Source organism: Watersipora subatra, chromosome 5 (genome assembly GCF_963576615.1).
Source record: "Watersipora subatra chromosome 5, tzWatSuba1.1, whole genome shotgun sequence".
Lineage (NCBI taxonomy): Eukaryota > Metazoa > Bryozoa > Gymnolaemata > Cheilostomatida > Watersiporidae > Watersipora > Watersipora subatra.
Window position 1 is genome coordinate 56667205 of NC_088712.1, and position 23831 is coordinate 56691035.

Consider the following 23831-nt stretch of genomic DNA (forward strand, 5'->3'; position numbering starts at 1 on the left):
TGAGGATGTCATAGAGCAGGTTGTGGGTGTCCCGTCTCAGTGGAGCAGTCCCCTGGTGTGTGTACCTAAAGACAATAGTGACATTAGGGTAATGGTTGACATGCGAAGGGCAAATAAAGCAATTACGCGTGAACGCCACCCCATTCCCACAATCAAGGAACTGCTTGCTAATTTAGAGGGAGGGAAGGCTCTCTCCCGTTTAGATATGAATCAGGGCTTTAATCAAGTAGAATTAGAGAAAGAATCAAGGATATTACCACTTTCTCCACTCCATTTGGCCTGTATCGCTACAAGCGGTTGACAATGGGAGTCAATGCTAGCCCGGAATGTTTTCAGTATATCATCCAGCAGGTTTTGTCAGGTCTAGAGGGCATACAAAACATGGCTGATGATATCTTCTTACAAGCTAATTTGGTAGAGGAACATGATATAAGGTTGAAGGCTTTGCTTGAGCGACTCAGAGACATTGCTATAACCTTGAACGCGCAGAAATGCCAATTCCGTTTTAGCAAGGTTAAGTTTCTAGGTTTTATTGTCTCAGATAAAGGTATTTCGGCAGATCCTGAGAAAGTAGAAGCGGTAGTTATGCAACACCTTATGTGAATCAACAGTTTTTACAAGCTAGTGCAGAAATGTTTCTTTGTTATGCTTTAAGCGTGGCAGTCCATAATATTGTTTCTTTTATTGTGTGTCGTCTGATTCATTGCTGACTTGTTTGTGACAAAATCTTTCAGTGAAATAAGTTAGTCTAGTCTAGCCCAGCAAATAGTCAATAAGATCCCTGTACAGTTATAATGATAATCAACGTATAAATGAATAAATTAAATTAGCGTACAGGACTATTACTCAGTTTAACACCTAAACACAATCAAGTTAGCTAAAAGGCAAGTACTAGGAGCATCATTAGCCTTAGTCCAATACAATAGCATAAGAGCGTAACAATAGAGTTACACATTTTTAATCTGAAGCTTTCTCATAGACTTAGAGGCTTATATCCAATCAAGAAGGAGTGTTACAAAACCAGCCTACACTCATGTCAACCTTTGTCTCTCTCCTTCCCAAAAAGCTAACTTATGATCTCTTTCATAGTGCAGTTCAGGTCAGTTAACCATGAATAGGCATTTTAGATTAGCTAAACATGATAGCTTTTGATCATGTCTATAAACACATTAGCCACAAGAAAAATGCCCAGTTCACTCAGTGAACAATGACAAAAGATGACAAAACATCATGCATTCTCAATCATTGCTAATTATCTGAATAGGTAAAGAACTTTATTTCGATTTGCAGAGATTGTTAAAGTTCATTTACACTGCACTAGACAAGTTGATGTCTCTTGCACATGGTACTTCCCTGTAGTAGTCAGATGAGACTTGCTAAACCAGAGGCTCTGTAAGATAGATCTTATCTCAAGGTTAGTGTGTTAATCCAACGTTTCTAATGTTTACTAATAAAAAAGTTTTGCAAACCTAATGTTATTACAATATGATTGCTTCGTTAACTGTGCTGTGATTATGTATTTACACTGCTTAGCATAACACAATGTTATTTTAGAAAGTTCTTTTTATGCGTCGGGGTAGCATATTCAGTAAGGTTATTGTATTTTTACTCGGTTAAAAGCAGGTAGTCTTTGGGAAAATCCCGATTTCCATCAAAATATTTGGTTAATATATTATTGAGTAAAAATACTTGTTAAAATAGTACAGAAGCAATTAATAGTGTGGTTGTACTTTTTATGGTCTGTGTTGCTAATATTGAAGTGGTGATCAAAATATTTCCTGTCTCTACTTGTTAGCCACCTGTCTCTACTTGTTAGCCACCTGTCTCTACTTGTTAGCCACCTGTCTCTACTTATTAGCCATTGTATGAATTACTTTACAAAGAGTCTAATGAACAACACAGAAATATTTACAACCTTTTGAAATGTTGTCGGCATATGCACTCTAAAAGCGTGTTTACATTTCTGAAATGTCATTTTATCAAAGTTTTGCTTAATGTTTTTACATTTGCACTATGTTGCTGCCACTTTATACAATATATACATTTGTTTGCCATTGCAGTACAAACCGACAATAATAAAAGTCTATCATTATACTGTTATGGTTTCATAGCACTACTATTTGTATGAAAACATTTTGGCATTTTATATTTCATTGTCATGAGAATTTATCGGAAAACCCCAATAAATTTCAATAAACATGTCAATAATATGTTATCGCAAATAATATTGCTCTTTTCTAACAAAAGAAAACAATAGAAATCTGTTATTGCATCTGTTAGTACGAAAAACCAGGACTAAGAAACCATCCAAACATAATTATTATTATTTTCATAAATATGGTGTGTTTAAAAGAATTTGTAAAACTTTTTTACAGTTTTAAATTTGTGTATTTAAAATTGTTAAAAACCATAATCATTTTGCCAAAAAAAACATCTAATATTTGAAGTTATGTGTTCCCGTCACGCTAACTTCTGGCTCTGACATATCAGCTTTACAAATCAGTAACAAACAAACTTTATTTGCTCTAATGTCTAAACTTTTTTTGTACATTGTTTGTAACCCTACAGTGGTATGACTATAAAATAGTGATATACTATACTATATAGGGATTTACTATAATAACAGTGATATACTATAATATAATAGTGATACTATAAAATAGTGATATTTTATAGTATCACTATTGATTATAGTATCACGATTCTAATCTATGGCGGTTTTGTGATGGCGGCGATTAATTGTTCGTTTTTGAGCTTTTAAGAGTTTTTAATCACATATCCTCATATTTTGCACTTACAACACAACAGAGTAAGACATGGTGAATCTTTTGATACCAAACAACTGTAATGTGAATTTTGTTGCAAGTAAACGTTTAAAGGAAAGTTAATTTCCTAAAAACTGGAAAACTTGTCTTATCTCTGATTATGCTATTTATAAATTGAAAGTCCAAAGAGGCAAACTTTCAAGTGCTTATTTTATAATGATCAGATGTGATGCTTTCAGCATAGCAAGGGCTGTTAAAAAGTGCATTAAAAATGAGATAGTTGTAACTTGTTTTCTGCATTCATATAGAGAGTTTATTTTCCTGTCACTTGATAATGTTCATTCAGCCAAAGCTGCTAATTCCGATGAGCTGCAATTTTCAATTTATGCACTCAATGCTAAAAGTTCTATGAAACTAAAAAACGGAGGGTTTTCAGAAGTGTGCAGATAGATATTTCTGTTTTTCATAATTAGAAACAGGTAAATGGCAAAATTACTTTTAATTAGGTCATCACATTGCTTGTATTAGGCTGTTGAACAAAAAGTATTTCAGATTATAATTGGTGTGGCTTTATTAAGCTGAAACCTTTTCAAGCCTTTGTGCTGTTGGATTCAATTGGCGATTTGACATTTCTATAGAACAACAATGAAATCCCTTACTCTTGCTAATAATACCTAACATCAATATTTTCTTAGGAGAGGTATGCAAGGGCAGAGCAGGATTCTCCTTCTATTTTTTCTGCTGCTGAAAGCAAGCGGAGGTAAGGAGATTGAACTTTTCAGAAATACCTAATCATATTTCACATCCTATAATCATAGCTGATGAATCTACATGTACTTCACTACATCATTGTTGGTCATCCTTTTTGAAGCCTTGAAATTTTATTTCCTATTAGTTTTATGTCTCTAGGGCTAGCTGTTTAACCTTTTGAACCCTAACAACTATTATTCCAGCATTGCGCAGGGTCTGTCAGAAACCTTAACGACGGAATAACGGCTTTTACTTGGCTCTGTTTACAAAAGCTGCTTCTAAGTAACAGTGTAAACCCATCAATTTAATCCTTGCGCAGGGCATTAGATCAGAATTTTCACTTACATCTTTAACCTTTTTCAAATATTTTTATCTATTTCTTCGTTGTAGTGACAATTTTTATTGGAATGATATTCAAATATATATGATATATTTGTTTGTCGGTAGGTCATGGATGATTGTGATGCAAATGAAAATTTGTATGATAATACTTATAACTTTTCAGTTTATTTCGAGTCATGAAAGAATGATGAACATGTGCTCGATTCATATGATGCTACTGTAAATATTTTTAAGAATTTTAAAAATTGTACGAATTTTTATGGTTTGTGCCCGAATAACAGTGAAACTTTTTTATGTTTGGTGTCGTTTGCTGTGTATTGCAAATGCACACAGTAAAACACAGGGCCTTCTGGCTCCCATTCAAGTATTTCGACATCTCACAAAAATATCTACAATCAAAGAGACACAATTAATAATCGTGAAGAGTCAAAAGTGATAAAATTAGTATTAGACTTTTGTTGTTGCTGGTAGTACGGTCTTCATTTCCTTAATAGCCTCAAAATATTTCTCCAGTGTTGGATAATTTGCCAAAAACCTTTTCATCTGCAAGTGTCTTGCAAGCAGTTTTCTAATCACTTATTCTTGGTTCAACGAGATGTTTTATACTGGGTGTTGCAGAAAACTGTTTGCTTTGATTAGTATATTCCAATAGTCTTTCTGCAATCTTTTCGAGTATTTCTGGTTGTCCTGTCTTAAAGTACTTCATCGCCTTTTCTACACCTAATCACTATTCTAAAAGCTGGTGAGAAGTGAGTGTGTGAGTGAGTGAGTGAATGAGTGAGTGAGTGAGTGAGTGAGTGAGTGAGTGAGTGAGTGAGTGAGTGAGTGAGTGAGTGAGTGAGTGTGTGTGTAAATGATTGAATGAGTGAGTGAGTGAGTGAATGAGTGAGTGACTGAGTGTGCGCACTAGATCTTCGGATCTATTAAATGAGCCATAAATCTCTCCTAATAGACAGAGAGTTAGGTACTTTCTTGGTCATTATTACGTTTTTAGTAGATCTCCAGCTATCGTGCCAGCTGTTCTTGAGGATGTGCTGTTTACAACAAAGCTACTGATGCATAGTCAGTTCTTACTACAGATGTTTGTCTGTATAACTGTAGTTTATAGTGTACTGCTACCTGCGTGATGGTCAAAATTTTTTACAATGTAACACAGTAATTTCGCTCCCCAGACGAGATAGTCTTGGATTGTTTGCAGACCAGTAGCTCTTGCTTGACTTGCTTTTCAAAGCAGATGGCTTATTGTATTGGCAGCTGTACCCAGATTAAACAGTAGCTAATAGCCAGTATGAGCTAGAATACTGTAGGCGCAGTCACTCGAGATCCTTTAGCGCGTCGGATGCTGACTGTCGCTCCAGATAACAACCAAAGGATCTGTTCTTTAAGCACCGAAGATTCAAAAGTTGCTCTGTCTTGGAATACTTCAAGATAAGTTGTTGGTAGCAGTTACCGGCACCCATGAAGGCTCCCAAGCTTTGTGGAAACATTTTTATGGCATCTTTTTTTAAAGTTATGTCGCACTCTAGCAGCAAACGGGTTGCAGTTTGGTTATAGCTTGTGGGGCTCTTTTCAATTCATGGAATACCTCTTTCAGTCTCTATATGTGAGTGTCTAAGTCTAGGGCAAAACAATGATGTTGTTTCAATAGACTCAAAAGTTTCTAGAGTTTCCTGAATTATCTGTAAGTTTCTGGTGGCATTACACTTGAAGATAAACTTACATAAAAGTTTTAAGAATTTGTATCAGAAAGTATCGGTACTTCTATCATTTGTGGTTGTTTTTAATGTTTGAGGTAATCTGACTACCAGAATGCTTCAAGATTAAAATTGAGAAAATCTGATTGCAACTAAAATGCTCAGATCAAGCAAAATTGAAATTATGACGTCTAAAATTGCAAAAAAGCCCAACAGAATAGAGAACGCAATAGCCAATATCAACTATCTCTACAATAAAAACTAATGACATCATTTCACACGAATTTCTCTTCTGAGCATTTTAATTGTGATCAATTTTTATGGATTTTAATCTTGAAACATCTTGGCAAGCCGATCACCGCAAACATTAAAAACAATTGCAAATGGTAAAAAATATTGATAATTTCTGAAAAAATTTCCAAAAATTCTGTCAGTGTTCATTTTTAAGCTCAAAGTGGCGAGGATGGTGAGGGAGAAGTAGCGCCATGAACTCTTCCATGGCTTCCAACTGGTTGGAATCAAGTGAGGAGTAAAAGCTGCCAGCATATACTCAATAGCACAAAAAGTACATAAAGAAAGCGACTGCAAATCTTCACAGAAACTTAAGATGTTGGGACACAGCATTTCTAACTTATGTGTTTCGACAATCTGCACCAATAGTTGAACTTAAAATTAAAGTTTTTTAAGTCACATGAAACCGATTTTATTTTCAATGAATTCTTTGAATGAACCAACCACAAATGAGTTTTCATCTGCAGAAAGTAAAACAGGTTTAACAATGTTTAGCTTACTACTGCTGATCTAGACTAGTGATTTCGAACCAGTATGCTGGGCACACTAGCGTGTCATGAGAAATAGTCAGGCAGGTCGTGGAAAATTATCAATAATACTCCTCTTTTAAGTGTCATTTATATTATTATTGGCTGCTATCTATTAATCTGCTAACTTCTTGATTGTAAAGCACAGAGAATAAGTATTTGAACAATTATTCTTTAGTACAAGTAGATCGCTGTTTAGTGCAGTTTGTCAAAGCGCCAGTGTGCAACCAGAATACCATAGGTTCAAGCCCCTTTAGAATCAATTTTTTCTCGGATCGCCATAATTATTCTGAGGCTTCGAATAATTAATTTTTTATGAGTTTTTAAGTATTTTGAAGCACTTCATTTTACGAATTCTTTTTTTTATTTTTTTCCATAAACTGTGTTACATTCTGAGCTTCGTAGCTTTACTTTAACACAATTCAGTATTATGTAATCTTTAAAAAATTGGTTTGCTTGTAATAGTCCTGTTTATGAATTGCATTATATTTGTATTGTCATGCTTCGGTTTGCTTAAAATGAATTTACAAAGTCATTGTCTCAACCTTATTGCGTATTTTGTTTACTTTTTTTAGAACTTTTGTTTACTTTTTGTAGAACTTATTCTGTGTCCTAGTATATGTATGTATCCTAGTAGATGTTATAGAGTTCAAAAATCAAGGTTTTTTTCATCGGATAAAATTATGAAACATAATATGGCTACATTATGTTTAGATGTAAGCTATAGCTACTGCAACAATTTAAACTTTTTTTTGCAGCCTAACTTTTAATGAGTTTATTTTTTTGGCTATTGTATTGGGAAGATTTTTCATTATGCCAAACATGAGCTTTGTTTAATTTGTTCACTGTAACCTATTATAAAGCGTACGATCGTCACCACATCTATCACAAGGAATATCTACAATTGACGAAGTTATCATCACCTAGCAGCATTCTCAGGAGATGGAGTTGGAAGCTAGCCAGCATTCTCATTAGATAAAGACTTCGTTGTGTGCAGCGATTCAAACATTTGAATAGAAAGTCCGGATCAAAGCAACGCTATGCTAAAGTGTGAAGAAAAGCGCAACACACGCACATTGATCAGTTTTAAAATAATCAAGCCTTAGTAAGTAGATGTTGGTCAGTTTTCCTAATTAAATGGAACTCTGAAAGGACCAGTAATTTTTGTAAGTAGAAACCAACTTTCTTATGTTTATGTAGCTTTGAAATTTATTATAGTTCTAACTGTGCGGTCAATTTACCTGTATATTCAACTAATATGTTTGACAGCACGATGTGTTAAAATTAATAAATAACCAGAACATATATCTTACCACCTGTCAATTTTATTGGAGATTTGAGGAGCTTCCATTACAGCTATATATAGAATGAAGTTTATTATTCAAATCGAGAGTTTAATGGCTAAACATGGTTGACTTCAACGATTTTTAATGGAAAGTCACAGACTGACTCACTTTTGCTTACTCCTATCATTAAACACACTTACATGTATCTCTAAAAGTTTTCTTTTATAAAGTTGCTATTAGGTCAGAGACTATAGAAGTAACTAGTGTTATGGAAGTTGTGTGCCTATTGATAGATTGTCTGGTGTGCCAATAAAACACAATAATTCTACCGTTTCAAAAGGTGAGCAATTGGAGAAGGTAATAGCGTATTAATCATTAGAATTTGTGAGAATATTTTTTCTAGTTTTTAACCATGGCTCCGAGCTAACAGACAGACTGACTGACAGACAGGCACAGACCTTATTATAGTACAGCTAACAATTATTTACTATAATAAAAGCCATGTCCAGCCATTCATCTGTGCAAAGCCACAATTTATAGATGGGAAAAAGTATTACATCATACCAGACTATACCACACAACATTCATCTTTAGTTCTCAGCATGCTACCAATTGCGCAAATCATTTACCTTTCTTGATTTTAAAATTTCTAGTGCATTTAGAATTCTTGCACATCGTGAGAGATCGTAATGAGTAATCACTAGATGACTAATAAATGCATGTAGTGACAAGACAACTGAGTGGTGGAAGTGTGTAGAGTGCTGGACTGGAATATGAAGTATTTAAGTTCGATTTCTGTACAAGGTAATTTTCTTTTTTATCGCTTTTAGCATGGATGGACACTGCTATTATTATAGCTCTTATTATTTGTCACAATCTTTGCAGATAGACCTAAAAAGTTGACACTGAACAGCCCTGATAAAATATATGAAGGTCAAGGGTTTACATTTTCTTGCCAATCTTACGGAGGGAGTCCGGCCTCTAAATTTGCCTATGGTTTGTAATGCATATCAGTAAATATACTTCGCTACCAGTACCAGAAAATGTTGCAGTAAGTGGTCGTACAGGCACTCAGCAACCTAATTATGGCAATGCCATAAGTTTGAGTAGCTCTATAGAGGCCAATCTAATAATTAACAACCATTCAATACTTATAACGCTGTAATATTATAATATTGTATCCTAGGCTTAGTTAGTGTTGATACAAACAGCTTCTAGCCACACAATAGCCTTAGATCAATAATAAGCCTTAGATCATAAGTTTTTTTAATGCTTCACAAAGAGATATTGCTTTAATTTTTTCTCTATAAATCATAAAAACAGACGTTAGTTTAGACTGTTGTTTTTCAACTAAATTAATTTCGTACTTTAGATAGCATAAATAATTATAATTACTGAATCTAGTTTGGCAACTCAACAATTTTATTTATTAACTTAATGGTCTCCAACTTTTCAGTTTTTCAAAATTAGGGTTCTGATTTTCAAACTGAGCAGCTCTGTATACTTGCAACATCACAGAGTCTTACATACCAACTGCCATCATGATTTTCTCTATTTAAATGCTTGAAGCATATTTTGTAGGTTAAATCTAAAATTTTCCCCTGTTTTTTACTTAAAGCTTATCTCAAAAACAATATTATGCTAACAACAATGCAATAATAAATTAGAGGTTTATTTTTTAAACTACTTGAATAATTTTCTGATGTGAGTTTTATTCTTAAATACGATTAAGTTAAGAGCTAAATTAGGTTTATGCAGTTCAAAGAAACAACAGAAATGAATCGTAATAATAAATAATAATAATAATTATTATTATTATTATACATTATTAAATACAAAGAGCCATCTTAAGAACAGCTCACACTTTGAGGAAGGTCCTCTCTTAGTGGAATTGAGGAAGATATTGGATCCTTTGGCCTGTTGTTAAGACCCGGACTCAACACGGACTAAAACCAGTCACCTACCACCACACAACTGTAAAAAACAACTTTTAACAATAATAATAATTGTAATATTAAATAGTTCCCAAATATTTGTCTCTTAACTGAGTACATATCATTGAAAAAATGTTTGTTTTTAGCAAATGGCTTAAAAATTGATTTATAGTCACAATAAAATAATTTTTTTAGTTTGACAAAAGAAATCTAGGGCTCCTTGATAACTGTTTTTTTAATCTTCCACCATATGCATTATTAAAACATTTCAGCATAGAGGGTCATGCTATGATAGAGTTGTTTGAAGGCTCTGACTACATCTTGTGCACTATAATTACAATGTGGCACTAAAAATATATATATAAACAATATTCTCCATCTTCTACAGAGGTCTTGAGAGGAAATGAGGTAGTTGGGACAACCGATATATACACCCCTGTTATAGAGGATAGAGGAGGGGTGACTTTGAGATGTAAGGACACAACTCATTCAGCTCTAGAGCATGTCTACCCTGATGTAATCGTTAAAACCAAAAATAAGAAGCCTCTCTGTAAGTTTAAGTTATTGCTTCAAGTTAAATTCCATAACAGAGTTTTACCGAATTTCATTTCTATTAACAAAGTTATCAAACTGAGTTTGATCAATCCTTAACTATGAAGAGTGACCAGTTATTACTGTTAATGTTATTATTAATTTTATTATTATTACTGATAATACTATTATTATTACTGTTAATATTATTATAATTATTATAAAACCATCTTCATAACCAAGTAGTCGGTAGTAAGTGAGCCCAGGTCTTAGCTTAAAGCCAAAGGGTTATCACTTAACTGATTCTTTCTAAATTAGTAATATTGAATTAATTTTACATGATTATTATTACATTATTACCATTGTTGACTTTTTTTAGCTTTTTAGTAGTACATTAGTATTTGGTAAGGTTCCTTTCCTTCAGATATCCAGTACTTTCCGTAAAATCCTTACAGATCTCAATAGAGCAGAAAATTGTGCTCTGGCAATCTCCCTTCTCCAGCTTCTCTAATTCCTCCTTTAGATTTGGTATCACCTCCAATGCTCTAATCACAACGGGCAGCACATTCACTGATGTCTTCTACAATTTTCCTATCACTTTAAAAAAAATTCATTATTATTCAAACTATTCTTATTATGTTAAAAAATTGTTACTTTTTGGTTTCCTTTGTATAACATTTTAGTCATTAACTAGTGGAATGTTTGGTGTTGCACGGGTATTAAGAAGCAGTTTAGAAACAGTGGTAGGGGATGTAGTTGCTTACCACTTTTCATTAGCGAGGCACTTTGACATTTATATACATAGATAGACCTTTATCCTTTAAATACAAAAACAATATATACATAGATAGATCCTTATCCTCTAAATATTGTGGAGGACTGAGATAATGTATACTCATTGTTTGCCGTATTTGTATCAATTATCGACTCTCATAGAATAGCAGGATAGCCTGCCCAAACTTGCCTGCATTATGTAATCTTTATATTCCCTTTCATCAAATATGCATGCATACACTTATGTAATCTGTGTACATTCCTTTTATGGGCATAAGTAGAATAGTGGGCGGAGCGATGCCACTATATAAGCCAGTGCACGAGTTGCACTGGCTAATATAGCGGCATTACTGCAACCTTTATGCCTGGGTGGCATAAAGGTTGCAGAAAGCAGGCTTCAATCTAACATCAGACAGAACTGCCAGGGTGGATCTAGGGGGCTAGAGATTGGTCTACGCTTTAACTAGACCTGATCGGATATGCAAAGGCATACCCTAGGACACTTATATTTCGCTAGTATTTAGTTTCGTGAGTAGCACACAGAGTAAAATTTCGCTGCAACTTAATTTCGCAGCTCTGATGAGTGCGAAAATATAGTGGTGTGAAAATAAATGCAGTGGAAAAAACATTACATTCCTCAGGTCCAGTTCACTAATAAGAAAAAAATTCAATTTGGGAATAGTTCGTATTTGTAAACCACAGGTTGAAACGTGTGGGTGAGATCGACAATTCAATTTGATCACTTGCTGCCATTTGTTTCTTAGACTATCAATGACGTCTAGGTCCCTCCCGCCGTGACTTTCACACTCGAATCCCAAGAAGAAGAAAATAGATAGGTAACAACCAACTTCACAACCAAAACTGTATAACCCTTACGCTGCCATAAACGCATTTATGCGTTTTCTAGGGGCCACTGACATAAACGCATTTTCTGACTTTCTCAGCAATTGTCTGGTAACCTGATTTTATTATTTGTTGACCACATAACCCACGGTCTTTAAGTGTTATGAAATTGACTGTGTTGTCCGAAGATTTCTCTATAAAATCAGCCTAAAACAACGAAGCAGTTTTAAACTTTTGTTTGAGAATTTCTATTCTAAAAACGAACATTGTTCTGTGAGTTCATTAACTACCCCGCGCGAGTCATAAAACAGGTAATTAGTTGTTGATGACATAATAGCCAGTTTAGATTTTCGTGATTATACAGATAATTAAAGTAGAACTTGAAAAATACTGTATACATATCATGAAGCAATATCGGCAATTTCGGTAAAATGGCTGGCACTAGGCCGGTAACGAATTTGTACATGATTGGCAGTGAAAGAGATAATGTGGTTGGACCTGATGAGGGTTGATATTGTTTTTGGATAGTAATAAAATTCATCACTGCAATAATTATTCTTCAATTTTACGACTTCACCTAACAGACTTTCATCCTCATCAGTTACAAATTCGGTGACTAAACTGATATTGCTTTGCCATGCTGCTCAGTTGGTGTATTAGCTATAATGAGTTTACCAGAAATTTCCCATCTATCCTAACCACAGACGAAAGTTGCTTGCATTTATAATATTACGATTTTATTGTGGATATCAATGAACAAAGCTATTTAACTTCGCGTTTTCGCTCGTTCGTTATGATAGTTTAGTTTCGCTCATTAAATTTTCGCGAGAGGATTACACCGCGAAAATGCGAAAGTTAGATGCCGCGAATACATAAGTGTCCTAGGGTAAGAGATCAGGCTTTAGAGCGAGCTGCTAGTAGACCTAGACTAGTCAATTATAGAGACACAGAAGGCAGGCTAAGTTGGTTTCGGAGTAAGCCTGACTGCTGGGTACTTATCGAGGATTGGCCTGACCCTTCGGGTGTGTCAGGCAGGCCCGGATAAAGGGTGCCCAGAGTTTAGGTTACGTCCACCTGTTAGTGTGGTAAAGCTGACTCAGCTACCGGAATCAGGCTTTTGCAATAAAAGTATGTGTACATTACTATGTTACTCGGCATTATACAATATAGTCATAGAAATGATGAAATACTCTGAGAAAGCTGAGAAATAGCTGAGAAATAGCTGAAAAAGCCAATCACAATTTTCAAGTGGTGCACTTTGCGTAAACTGTCATAGAAACACTGCAGAAAACCAGAAAAGTTTTGTTGGTTGTAATTGCAATTACTGTGTGCGATTTTCTTGTGTCTTGGTGTGCTTTGTCTAGATGGACCTTTGGACCTGTTATATTGCTATTTTGCTGACCTAGCTACAGCCAGGTCAGTTCAGTTTCAGTGATAAACCAGGCAAGTCCAGCTATCAATTTCAACAATATACATAAAATATATATAATAAAATATAGTATATCAAATTCAACAAGTTTGCTGCTGCAATTTTTTCTACTTACTCGCATTTCCTTGGTGATGCCATTGATTACAATTCAAATAGTCTGTGAATAATCACCGAGAAGACTACTACTGACAACTAATTCGACCTACTGCAATACAGTATATACATATTTAAAGGCTAAAACTTTCTATAATGCATTTCACATTAACCAAAAAAGCACTTTGTTAATACTTACAATTAGTTTGTCCTTTTCCTGAATTATGAAAAAAATGACATACAAGAGTTGCAACACTCCTTGTTTTTAGTTTAGAGTTTCAAAACTGTACATGTTTCTATAGAAGAACAGCTGACAAACCTTACACTTAGTATTTTTTGATAATTCTTTTATTTTTTACCACAAATTTTTTTTGTTCTAGCAGCCGTTGAGACATGATTTCGGATATCAAAATCATCTAAACAAGTAAATCTAGACCAAGTGAATGACCTCTCCTCTCATCGCAATGACCTCTCATCTTCTCTCAATACCTGGCATCAATGTCGACATAAGTGAGTTTAGATAGCTGTTGAAACACGCGCAATTTTTACGGTTATAAAACATGCATCTTAATCTATTCCAGCTGAATTGATTTAAAACCGCTGATTGAACAGTAGTAGTAGAACAGTATTCAAGCAACAAAAACCAAAACACTAAAATTTCCCTTTGTAAAGATTTACAGTTAGTCATTTTCTTTAATAGGATGCCAAGGCAAATCTGACAACTCTTATATCAGTTGGTAAATGAGTTTTCCTAGTTAATCATTTTATTTAAGACAGTTATTTATTCAGCATGCTACGCTGTCCAACTAGGTATACCTAGTACCTACTAGGTACTAGTAGTACCTAGTACCTACTAGGTACTACTAGGTACCTAGTACCTATATACTACTAGTCCACTAGTAGCAGTAGTATACTAGTGTACTAAGTACTAGTACACTAGTAGTAGTAGTATACTAGTGTACTAGCACTAGTACCTAGTAGTATACTACTAGGTATACTATGAGGTAAATTGTGCACATATTCATTGTACATTTTAATCTATCATGGGGATATGCTGAACACTTCATTACTGGCCGAAAAATTGCTAAAACTGTTGGCCAAAACAAAATGTTTAAACTCGCATGAACAGCAAAAATATTGCAATCCGTAAAGAGCTGTAGCAGGCAATGCAGCCGGTACAGTATAAATTACACAGGAATAAACACAGTACACTGAAACATACACAATACGCATAAATAAACCAATGACTTCATTTAAACATTAGAATGGTAGATTGTAATGTACCAATGTTTGTATTCTTTGATTATTTATGATCATCCCACCTGTATGTCAGCTGATTCAACACATTATGTGAATCAACAGTTTTTACAAACTAGGGCAAAAATGTTTCTTTGTTATGCTTTCAATGTGGCAATCCAAAATATTGTTTCTCTGATTGTGTGTCGTCTGATTCATTGCTGACTTGCTTGTGACAAAACCTTCCAGTGAAATAAATTAGTCTAGTCTAGCACAGCAAACAGTCAAGAAGCTCTCTGTGCACTTATAATGCTAATTAACATATAAATAAATACATTGGATTGGTGACAAAGGAAAAAGTTTCTACGCTAGACTGGAAAAGATGGCAGCAACAAGCGCAACCACAGCGTCAGCGGTTCCAGTGTTTGGTGGGAAAGTGGAGACGTATTTGGAAAAATTGGACAGTTACTATGCGTTTCATGGAACCATACCGGAAAAGAAAGAACATTTGCTCATTATGGAACTGTCACAAGAGCAGTATGAAATGCTGACCTGCTTAGCTGCACCAAGGAAGCCAAAAGAAGTTGATGTAGAGGATTTAATCGAGCCGCTGCGAAGGTATTATGGAGCAACAAGATGATAGAGCGGGCAAAATTCAGAGAGGTGAAAAAAAGTCCATCAGAGTCAGTTTCAGATTTTGTGCTAAAAAAACGGTCTCAAGCTCAAATGTGTGAGTTTCAAGCTAATTTGGAAGAGAATCTGCTAAAACAGTTCCCGATAGGCGTCAACAGTACGACAGTGCGGGACAGAATTTCAGCAATGCCAGCTGACAGACAAGCAGACCTTTCCGAAGTTGTAGCCATAGCTCGACAAGTGGAGATTGAAGAGAAATTAGACTCTATGAGTTTCACCACCCCACCCGCAGCCTATCTCTCAGCTGTAAGGAAGCAAAGGAGGCATGGTAAGAAATCGTCTACTCCTTGTTTCACTGTTAAGAAGAGAGCATGTTTCCGGTGTATGAGCGAGAAACATCTTAGCAGCAGTACAGATTGTCCAGCCCTGCACCGTAACTGTAACGCATGCCACAAAAAGGACACTTTGCGGGATCTAAACTCTGTAAAGTAAAAACGAAAAGTCTACTACCGTGTCCGCAGTAAACAACCTTGAGTCAAGCGATAGTGACATGTATGCTATCTATGGCATTGGCATGGTTTCCAATCAGTTCAATTCCATTACCAAGCAGATTTTTCTTTGCTAGATTTTGATTGCTGTGACTGGACGCAGAGTGTACAAAAAACAAACACCGAAATTTATATATAAAGTTAAAATTTAAAATAATGCCAGCTCAAAGTTGAAAACTCTTAAATCAGGTGGCAGAGTGAATTCCGTCAAGATTTTTTTCAGATATGGACACTAGAATACAAAAGCAGTTTGTGTTGTACCGTAAACCTGGAGAAACTCTCACGTTATCATGTGATGTGCGGAGCAATCCTAAACCACTCTACAGTTGGACATTCGACAAAGTGGTGAATACATCAGTAGCCCGTGTTTCTATTCCTGATCTGGAGACGGTCAGCTGTACAGCTCGTGTTGAATGTGAGTAAGTTTATGAATTCTAGATATCACTATATTTGTATGACGCATTTAATCCTTAAGTTTGCATCATCTTTAAATGGAAACTGCAAAGACCCGCAAGTCAAACAAGTTTTTTATTTTCAAGTTTTATCGGATGTTTCAAGTTTGGGTAAAATCAAAATGGCACTTGAAAATAAAGTGCCAAAAAGTACTTCTAAGCTATTCCATTTTAAACGTTTTTACACTTCAGTTGTCTCTATTTCAAAAGGGTGCCCTAACCGAGACAGTATTGTGCCACTATGACCTCTGACTTCTGACATACAATTACTTATCTCTTTAACAGCTCCCTTGTTAATATGTAATATGCAAAGGCTCATTGAAACACTTAGTGCATGGTAACTCAGCGAGTACACAACTTCAAATCCGCGTTATCCACATCATACTCTCAATAGAAACAGAGTGTATGAAATAAATTTCAGATAGCTGTTTAAAAGCTATTAAAACTGCCTGAGGTGTTGGCCAGCTCTTGAAAAAAAAAATTCTTGGATGTTTACAAAAAATTAGGTGAACACCTGGCATTGCACAAGTATTAAAAAGGTTTTTGCGCAAAAAGTTTATTTTTAATCAGCGTATAAAGCATTTACGATTTTAACTTTTGAATGAAGATGTTTTCTTTAATTCTGTGAACCATGTTTATTTCTGTGTAATTCATACTGTATTGGCTGCAACGCCTACTACATATTTATACTTATTGCAAGAGTGTTGTTAGCCATGTGAGATTAAGCATTTTCATAATGATGGGCATGTACTTTTCTTATGGTATGGCCCCATGCATAATGCTAGCTGCAGGGTTTAGGGAGAAGCCATGAAATATCGACATGTGTAATAAGTATGAGCCTAATTTATTCCATAGTATAGTCAGTTGGACAGTGCTGTGTATTAAATAAATGCCCTTCTGCAGAGCTGGAGATTATGAGTTTAAATCCAGGACGCATCAGGTTTTTCATTCCGAAAAGTTTATCTCTAAATAAACATTCGAACTCACAGGTAAACATTGTGATTGATATATATATAAATATATATATATATATATATATAATAATATATATATATATAATATATATATATAACGTGTATATATATCTATACACAAAGGATGAACTGTACTTCTGATCAAAGATCCAACGCAGGGGCCGATTCTCAAGAACTATCGACCAATAGCGTGCTTGCCCACCACCTGGAAACTGTTCTCAGGACTAGTTGCAGACAAACTGGAAGAGCACATGAGTCACTATATGACCAGTGCTCAGAAAGGAATTGGGCGCAACACCCGAGGAGCCAAACATCAGTTACTGGTGGATTGGTCGGTCTGTCAAGACAGCAGGAGAAAGCATACCAATCTTGCCATGGCTTGGATCGACTACAAAAAAGCCTATGACTCAATTCCCCTTAGTTGGATACTTGAGTGCTTCAGTATGTACAATGTTCACCCTGCTCTTGTGGCATTCATCAAGAAGTCAATGACCAAATGGAAGATGGAACTGGAGGCTAATGGCAAAAAGCTGGCGAGTGTAAAAATTAAGCGAAGCATCTATCAAGGTGACTCCTTATCACCGCTGCTCTTCTGAATATGCCTAAACCCTCTAAGCAATATGCTGAAGACTCAATATGGGTACCAGTTTAAGAGTGGCACCAAGATAAACTACCTCTTCTACATGGATGACATCAAGCTGTACGCTAACAAAGAAAGGGACATTGATTCGCTAATACACCTCACTCAGGTATACAGCAAGAACATCGGAATGACTTTCGGTATTGAGAAATGTGGAAGGCTAATTCTTAAGAAAGACCATTCTATGCTCACAGATGGCCTAAGAATGCCAAATGGTCCCATCAAAAATATAGAAGAAGGGTACAAGTACTTGGGAATTATGCAAAGCAACATTAACCACGAAGCCGAGGTACATCACAAAGCCATTACCGAATACAAGAAATGCCTTTGGCAGGTCTTACGGAGCCAGCTCAATGCCAAGAACCAAGTCATGGCAATAAATACCTACGCACTGCCAGTAATAAGATATCCAGCAGGCATAATAAAGTGGACTGAGGAAGCCATCAAAGAAACGGATATAGCAACTCGTAAACTGCTGACCATGCATGGAGCTCTCCACCCAAAATCTGATACTACTAGATTGTATCTTGATAGGAAAGATGGCGGTAGGGGACTCAAAAGTGTACAGCAGACAGTGAAGGAGGAAGAACAAAGCATCAAAGCCTATGCAGCCTCCATGGCCACTTCAGATAAGTTGCTAGCTGAATTTCAATCGGCTGCTCTGACAATGGAGCTTCGCTGTGATGATGAGGAAACTGACTGGCACATGAAACCTCTTCATGGTGCCTACTGTGCCGGAATAGAGTTCTGTGGGTTTGTCAACAGTGACTTCCGAGGTTCTTTGATTGTGTACATTTATTACTGATCAGAAGAAGTTTGTGACCTAAACAGTGAATAAACTTATAAAAAACGTGAGACATAAAACAATGTACACATGTGAAACAATGAACAACGATAAATTAAACTACATATGAAACACAAGACATGAGCTAAATACATGATAATTAAGAGAACATAAAAACTTACAAATAGTGAGGGAAGCGGAATCCTTCTGGCATAAAAGTATTAATATAGATATAAATTCGGCTTCTGGCGTGTGTGATAAAATCTGACAGTGATGCTTTAACGGTCGTCACTGTCAGCCAAAGCAGTTAAAAATGTTGCTGTTATAATCTCAAGATGTTATAAAACTGATTGTTGCACACAGCCAGATAAAAACTTGGTCAGCCGACACCTTGGTTAAAACTAACTTGGGTGTTGTACAAGATACACGAAAGCCTCAGCTTTATCTCTAATTGTATGACATAATTTAAAGGCTACAGATAGCTATATTTATGCACACATATAATTAATAGATTTAAATATCTCCTTCGCATTAATACATGTAGCTATAAAGTTGGACAATAGACAAGACAAAATTAAAAAGTATGACACATTCTAATACACCTACCACCGATAAATATCTAAGGTTGGTGATCTTCACCAGACATATATGTGGCTGAACAATAGAAACCTAACGGCCAATACAGAGTTGCTAATCATGGCAGCCCAGGAGCAAGTGCTCTCAACAAGGCAACTCCAAACAAAAATCTATCACACTAGAGTCGATCCTAGATGCAGATTGTGCAAAGATGCACCTGAGACCATCCAACACATCATCAGTGGATGCAAGCAGCTAGCAGGAAGCGCATACACTGAGCGGCATAATCATGTCGCAGGTGTTGTGTATAGAAGTCTATGTGATGAGTATGGCCTTAATAAACCACAACACTGGTGGGAAGCTCCTGGTAAGGTCAATGAAAATGACTGCGCTAAGATCCTCTGGGACTTCTACATTCAGACTGACAAGCATGTCCTAGCAAATTAACCAGATATAGTGGTGGTGGACCAGAAGAACAAGAGGGCTACTATAATAGATATAGCAGTACCCAATGACTACAATATAGCCAGCAAACAAAAAAGGTAGAGAAATATCTCCCTCTTGGAGAAAAAATAGAAAAATGCTGGAATGTAAGAACAACTGTAATCCCAATTTTTTGAGTGCAAGCCTAACGCACGAAACTTTAAGTAATAAAATGTTTTAACTAAACTTGTAGTTTTTTAGTACTCATAGTTTTATATATATATATAAAACTTTATATATTTATATAAACTTTATATATATATATATATAAATTTGGTAAAAAATCTATTAAAATTTGACTAAGCAAAAAATTACTAAAAGTTTCATATTACACAAAATGTGTGTAACACTCATAAGATAAAATGCTTAGATGCTACATAGAAACCTACCAACAACATAGAAACCTTCAAGTTTAAATCTACTAAGTCACCACCTCAAATACAAGAACTACTGAACTTTGAGAAAAAACTTATACAAATGATAAGAAACATCAAAGTTAGAACGACTAACAACCAATTCCAAAGAAAACTGGCAACAGACCTGCGGAGGAAAATCAAAAATAACAGTAAATTAATTGTGCCTGCTGATAAAACATCAAATTTCTACACCATGAGTCCCGAGGACTACAACACACTGCTACTTAACAACATCACACAGACCTACAAGAAAATAGACAGTAGAGAGCTCAAGACTATTACAAGAGAAGCTAAATCTATAGCTAGAGATCTACTTTAGTATCGAGCACTTTATGCTGACTTTTAGCCTATACTTTATTGTATATATACATATATATATATATATATATATATATATATATATATATATATATATATATATACAATAAAGTATACCCTAGTTCAAGTCTGTAATGATAGTAGGTGCACAGTAGCAGCACACTATAAATTCTGTTCTTTTTGTAGCTTTTGTACCTCTGACCATCACTTGGACTATCAGATGCACCCAAGATCCTGCCACTACGCAATCTCTCCCTCCAATCTGGCACCCTAAAAACACTTCTACAGCAGCAATACAAATGAAGGCAGCTGTTATTGTAGCAGCAGGTTTTGCAGCACTTTTTCTTGTGCAGTCAATTCTATTCTATAGATGGAAAAGAAGCACGAGTTAGTTTTATTTAAGTTACTTCTGATAGATTACAGTCACCTAGTTTTCATCAGTTTGGAATTAACTTTGTTTAGTTTGTATCTAAATTTTGTCTGTTATATCATTGTATTTACATATTAAAAATATGCTTAGGCTAGTTTTAGTGTTGTTTTGTATAGTTCTGCATCCATAATTGCAAGTTAATTTCTGTTGTTGGTATGCTTTAGATGAAAAGATAAAATCCCTGGAGTCTCAAAAAGTCAGGTAAGGTTTACTAGGAAAGAATTGTTCTAGCTGCTTTATGTTCAAATAGATGATCATTAAGTTTACTCAGTAAGCAATCATATATTCCACTACCAAATTTTTATAGTGCATTTTTGTCTCACATTATCTTATTACTAAAAAACTAAACTGCTAACAAACTAAGCAATAGTAACACATTGTCTACATATGAAACATGTAAACATTTCAAGATTATCTTCAATACACTGTGCCTGTAAAAATTACGAGACAAAGTTTTATAAATTTACCGATTCCGTCATCTAGCTTCGCTGCCAGTCATCAAACAGTCATCCATAGTCACCATTTCCATGAATCGATGCTATGGAACCAACTACCTATATATATGTTAAAAAACTTAGGACCATCTTCGAATTTAAAAAGAGTCTAAGAGTTCATCTTCTGGAACAGGAGTGAGAGTAAAATAACAGTCTAACAGTAAAATAAAATCACACATTCTATTTTTAAACTGATTTTTAGTAACTTTATGCTAGCTCTGAGTTTTGTTTCATTTGGCTTTGTAAAAGTTCAGGCAAGGAATATGTTGTTCAAGTCTGCTTGATCGTCAATATATAAACACTGCACTTTATTTATGTTAGGAATTCTTTTTATTTCACCAGGTCAGATCCAACACGTGGCAGACAGTCAAAGTTGACAAACACAGCACCTGCAGGTAATGACTACATTTATAAATGACTAGCTGCACTACCCGGCATTGCTTGGGTAATAAAAAGTCTTTGAGCAGAACATTTATTTGTAATTAACATATAACAACATTTGCTATTTTAACTTTCAAATTAAATATCATGAGAAAAGTGTTTTACGTAGTTGAAATAAATTAAGAGAGAAAATAAAAACAACTGTAAAGGTTTTCAAACTTTGTCAAACAATTGTAATATTCAAATTTCACAACTTGAAAGAAGTGTTTTGATGAAATAAATTAGGAGAAAAGATAAAAATGGAAAGGTAGTTAAACGTAAATGTGAAATCATTAGCAAGCAATGGCCAAATGTAGTCTGTTTTGCTGCGATTACAATGAAAAATGATTTGGTATACAATTATTATACGTTTTTAGTTTGTTTCAGTTTTGGCATACCAAAATTGGCATGTCAATTTTTGTATGCCAGTGTTGGCATGCGAAAATTATCTAATGCAGTCATCACCTGGTAAAAATCATCAAAGTCATCATCATTAAAAAATAGTAACAAAACAGTATGTTAACCTTAGTAACCATAGGTGCCTACGATGACTTTAGTGCACTTTGTGGTTATGATCTGCAAAATTATCCAACATTACAATGTACTACCTGGAGAGTTCTTACATTTGAGACAGGTGTTTGGCGTAAACGCTAAATCTAACTTAAATAAATTTAGCCTACTAAACACATACTTTAAGGTTTTAGTATGTATTTTAGTAAACCTCAAACTTTTAACGAAGATTTTATCATTTATTTGTTTGCGAGTCGTTTTTATCATAACGGATAACGCTAATCTCGCAATGGCAAGCAACGTATATATCTTAATAACATATATAATCAGTACAGAAATCGCCAAATTTTAATTTCGAGAAAAATCGTTGTTGATATCGTGTAGCAGAAAAACTTCGCCCGGACAAAAAACAATGAAAAAGCATCGCGTTTCCCAAAGTTAGGCAAAAAACATTTTGTAACAGGAGCATAGTAACACAAGGGCGCAATGCTCAAATAATATGTCACTCAACGTGTGCATACGTTATGCGGTGTATGATAATGTCTTTTATCAATACACCTTGTATGGCTCAGTGGTAGAGCGCATGAATATAAAACTTGTGACAGTGATCTACATAATTTCAAATCTTTCGGAGTGCAGGATTTTAAATTCCTAGATTTTAGTAGCTTTAGCTGGACAAACACAGACACATACCAACTTTGAGAAATATATAGATAAGATGGAGTTTTAATTTTATGTTATCATTAAGTCTCCAAGTATTTAGCTCTTTCTTTCTAGGAAAAGAAAAAGAGAGATATGAAGTTTTAGCTTTAAACAGCAAAGATGACCATCCATATTCCGATGCAGTAGATGACCAAGTTTACGAAGACATGGATGGATAGCGTTTTTTCACAATGCCAACGTAACAAGAAGATTGGCCACATATTGTCAAGTTTATGTTTATTCTGATTACACATTTTTATTACTAATTGGTGATCGATGACAGGTCATAAAATTTATTTTTATTATATGATTTTTTACCAGTTACCTGTTTTATGTTTTGCTAAAAAGCATGCACCTTTGAAAACTTGTTTTACTCATGGATCATTGTTCTAGTTAAACTCATGTAAGAGCATACACTCAAAGAGCGGTAACCACTAAATAGCTTCTTAACTAATTGCTAATGATGTGATTAAATTCCCTAAAATAAATAATTTTATCGATTTTTTAATATAATTGATTCGTTAGTCTTTTGCAGCAAGCCGTGCTATTGAATCACCAGTATTGAGAACAGCAACTCACTGATATGCACACGATGAGCTTTATTAGCTGAATTTTAAATATTATCCAAAAATTACTAAAATTCTCTGCTTTGATTTACATCTAACAAAAGAGAGATGACCAAATATGGTATTGGTAAAAACTAAAGTTCTGTTGACATAAAAAACCAGAAGCCTTCACTAAATGTAATGAGAACTACCAGTGTCTATGTAGAGACAACTCCCAGATAAATATATTGTAGCGCCGGCAAGCAGAGCTGCCAAGATTGTAGCACTTTTGAATGATAGTCTATTAACTTGCAACCTAATTGGGACCAAAACTCATATGCTGAAATGTTTGGTTACATGGCTATGCTTTACTCTCAGGGCATCTTCCAAGCTGGCTTTGGCTTGACTTCA

The 23831-nt window shown here is 35.0% G+C and overlaps 1 protein-coding gene across 1 annotated transcript; it reads left to right on the forward strand.

Annotated features, from left to right (window-relative positions):
* The first annotated feature begins 1331 nt into the window (after positions 1 to 1331).
* On the forward strand, positions 1332 to 23054 carry LOC137397498 (uncharacterized). The gene is made up of 9 exons (XM_068083790.1): positions 1332 to 1414; positions 3461 to 3525; positions 8541 to 8651; positions 9978 to 10139; positions 15900 to 16091; positions 20506 to 20646; positions 20914 to 20950; positions 21586 to 21638; positions 22951 to 23054. The coding sequence occupies exons 2-9, from the start codon at positions 3468 to 3470 to the stop codon at positions 23052 to 23054; spliced, it is 858 nt and encodes a 285-aa protein (XP_067939891.1). The 5' UTR covers positions 1332 to 1414; positions 3461 to 3467.
* Positions 23055 to 23831: the final 777 nt, after the last annotated feature.

Excerpts from the sequence above, each read along its gene's own strand:
- LOC137397498 (XM_068083790.1), top strand. The coding sequence starts at position 3,468 with ATGCAAGGGCAGAGCAGGATTCTCCTTCTATTTTTTCTGCTGCTGAAA. Across the intron at positions 3,526-8,540 it reads GCTGCTGAAAGCAAGCGGAG|ATAGACCTAAAAAGTTGACA; the intron begins GTAAGGAGATTG and ends CAATCTTTGCAG. Across the intron at positions 20,647-20,913 it reads AGCTGTTATTGTAGCAGCAG|ATGAAAAGATAAAATCCCTG; the intron begins GTTTTGCAGCAC and ends GGTATGCTTTAG.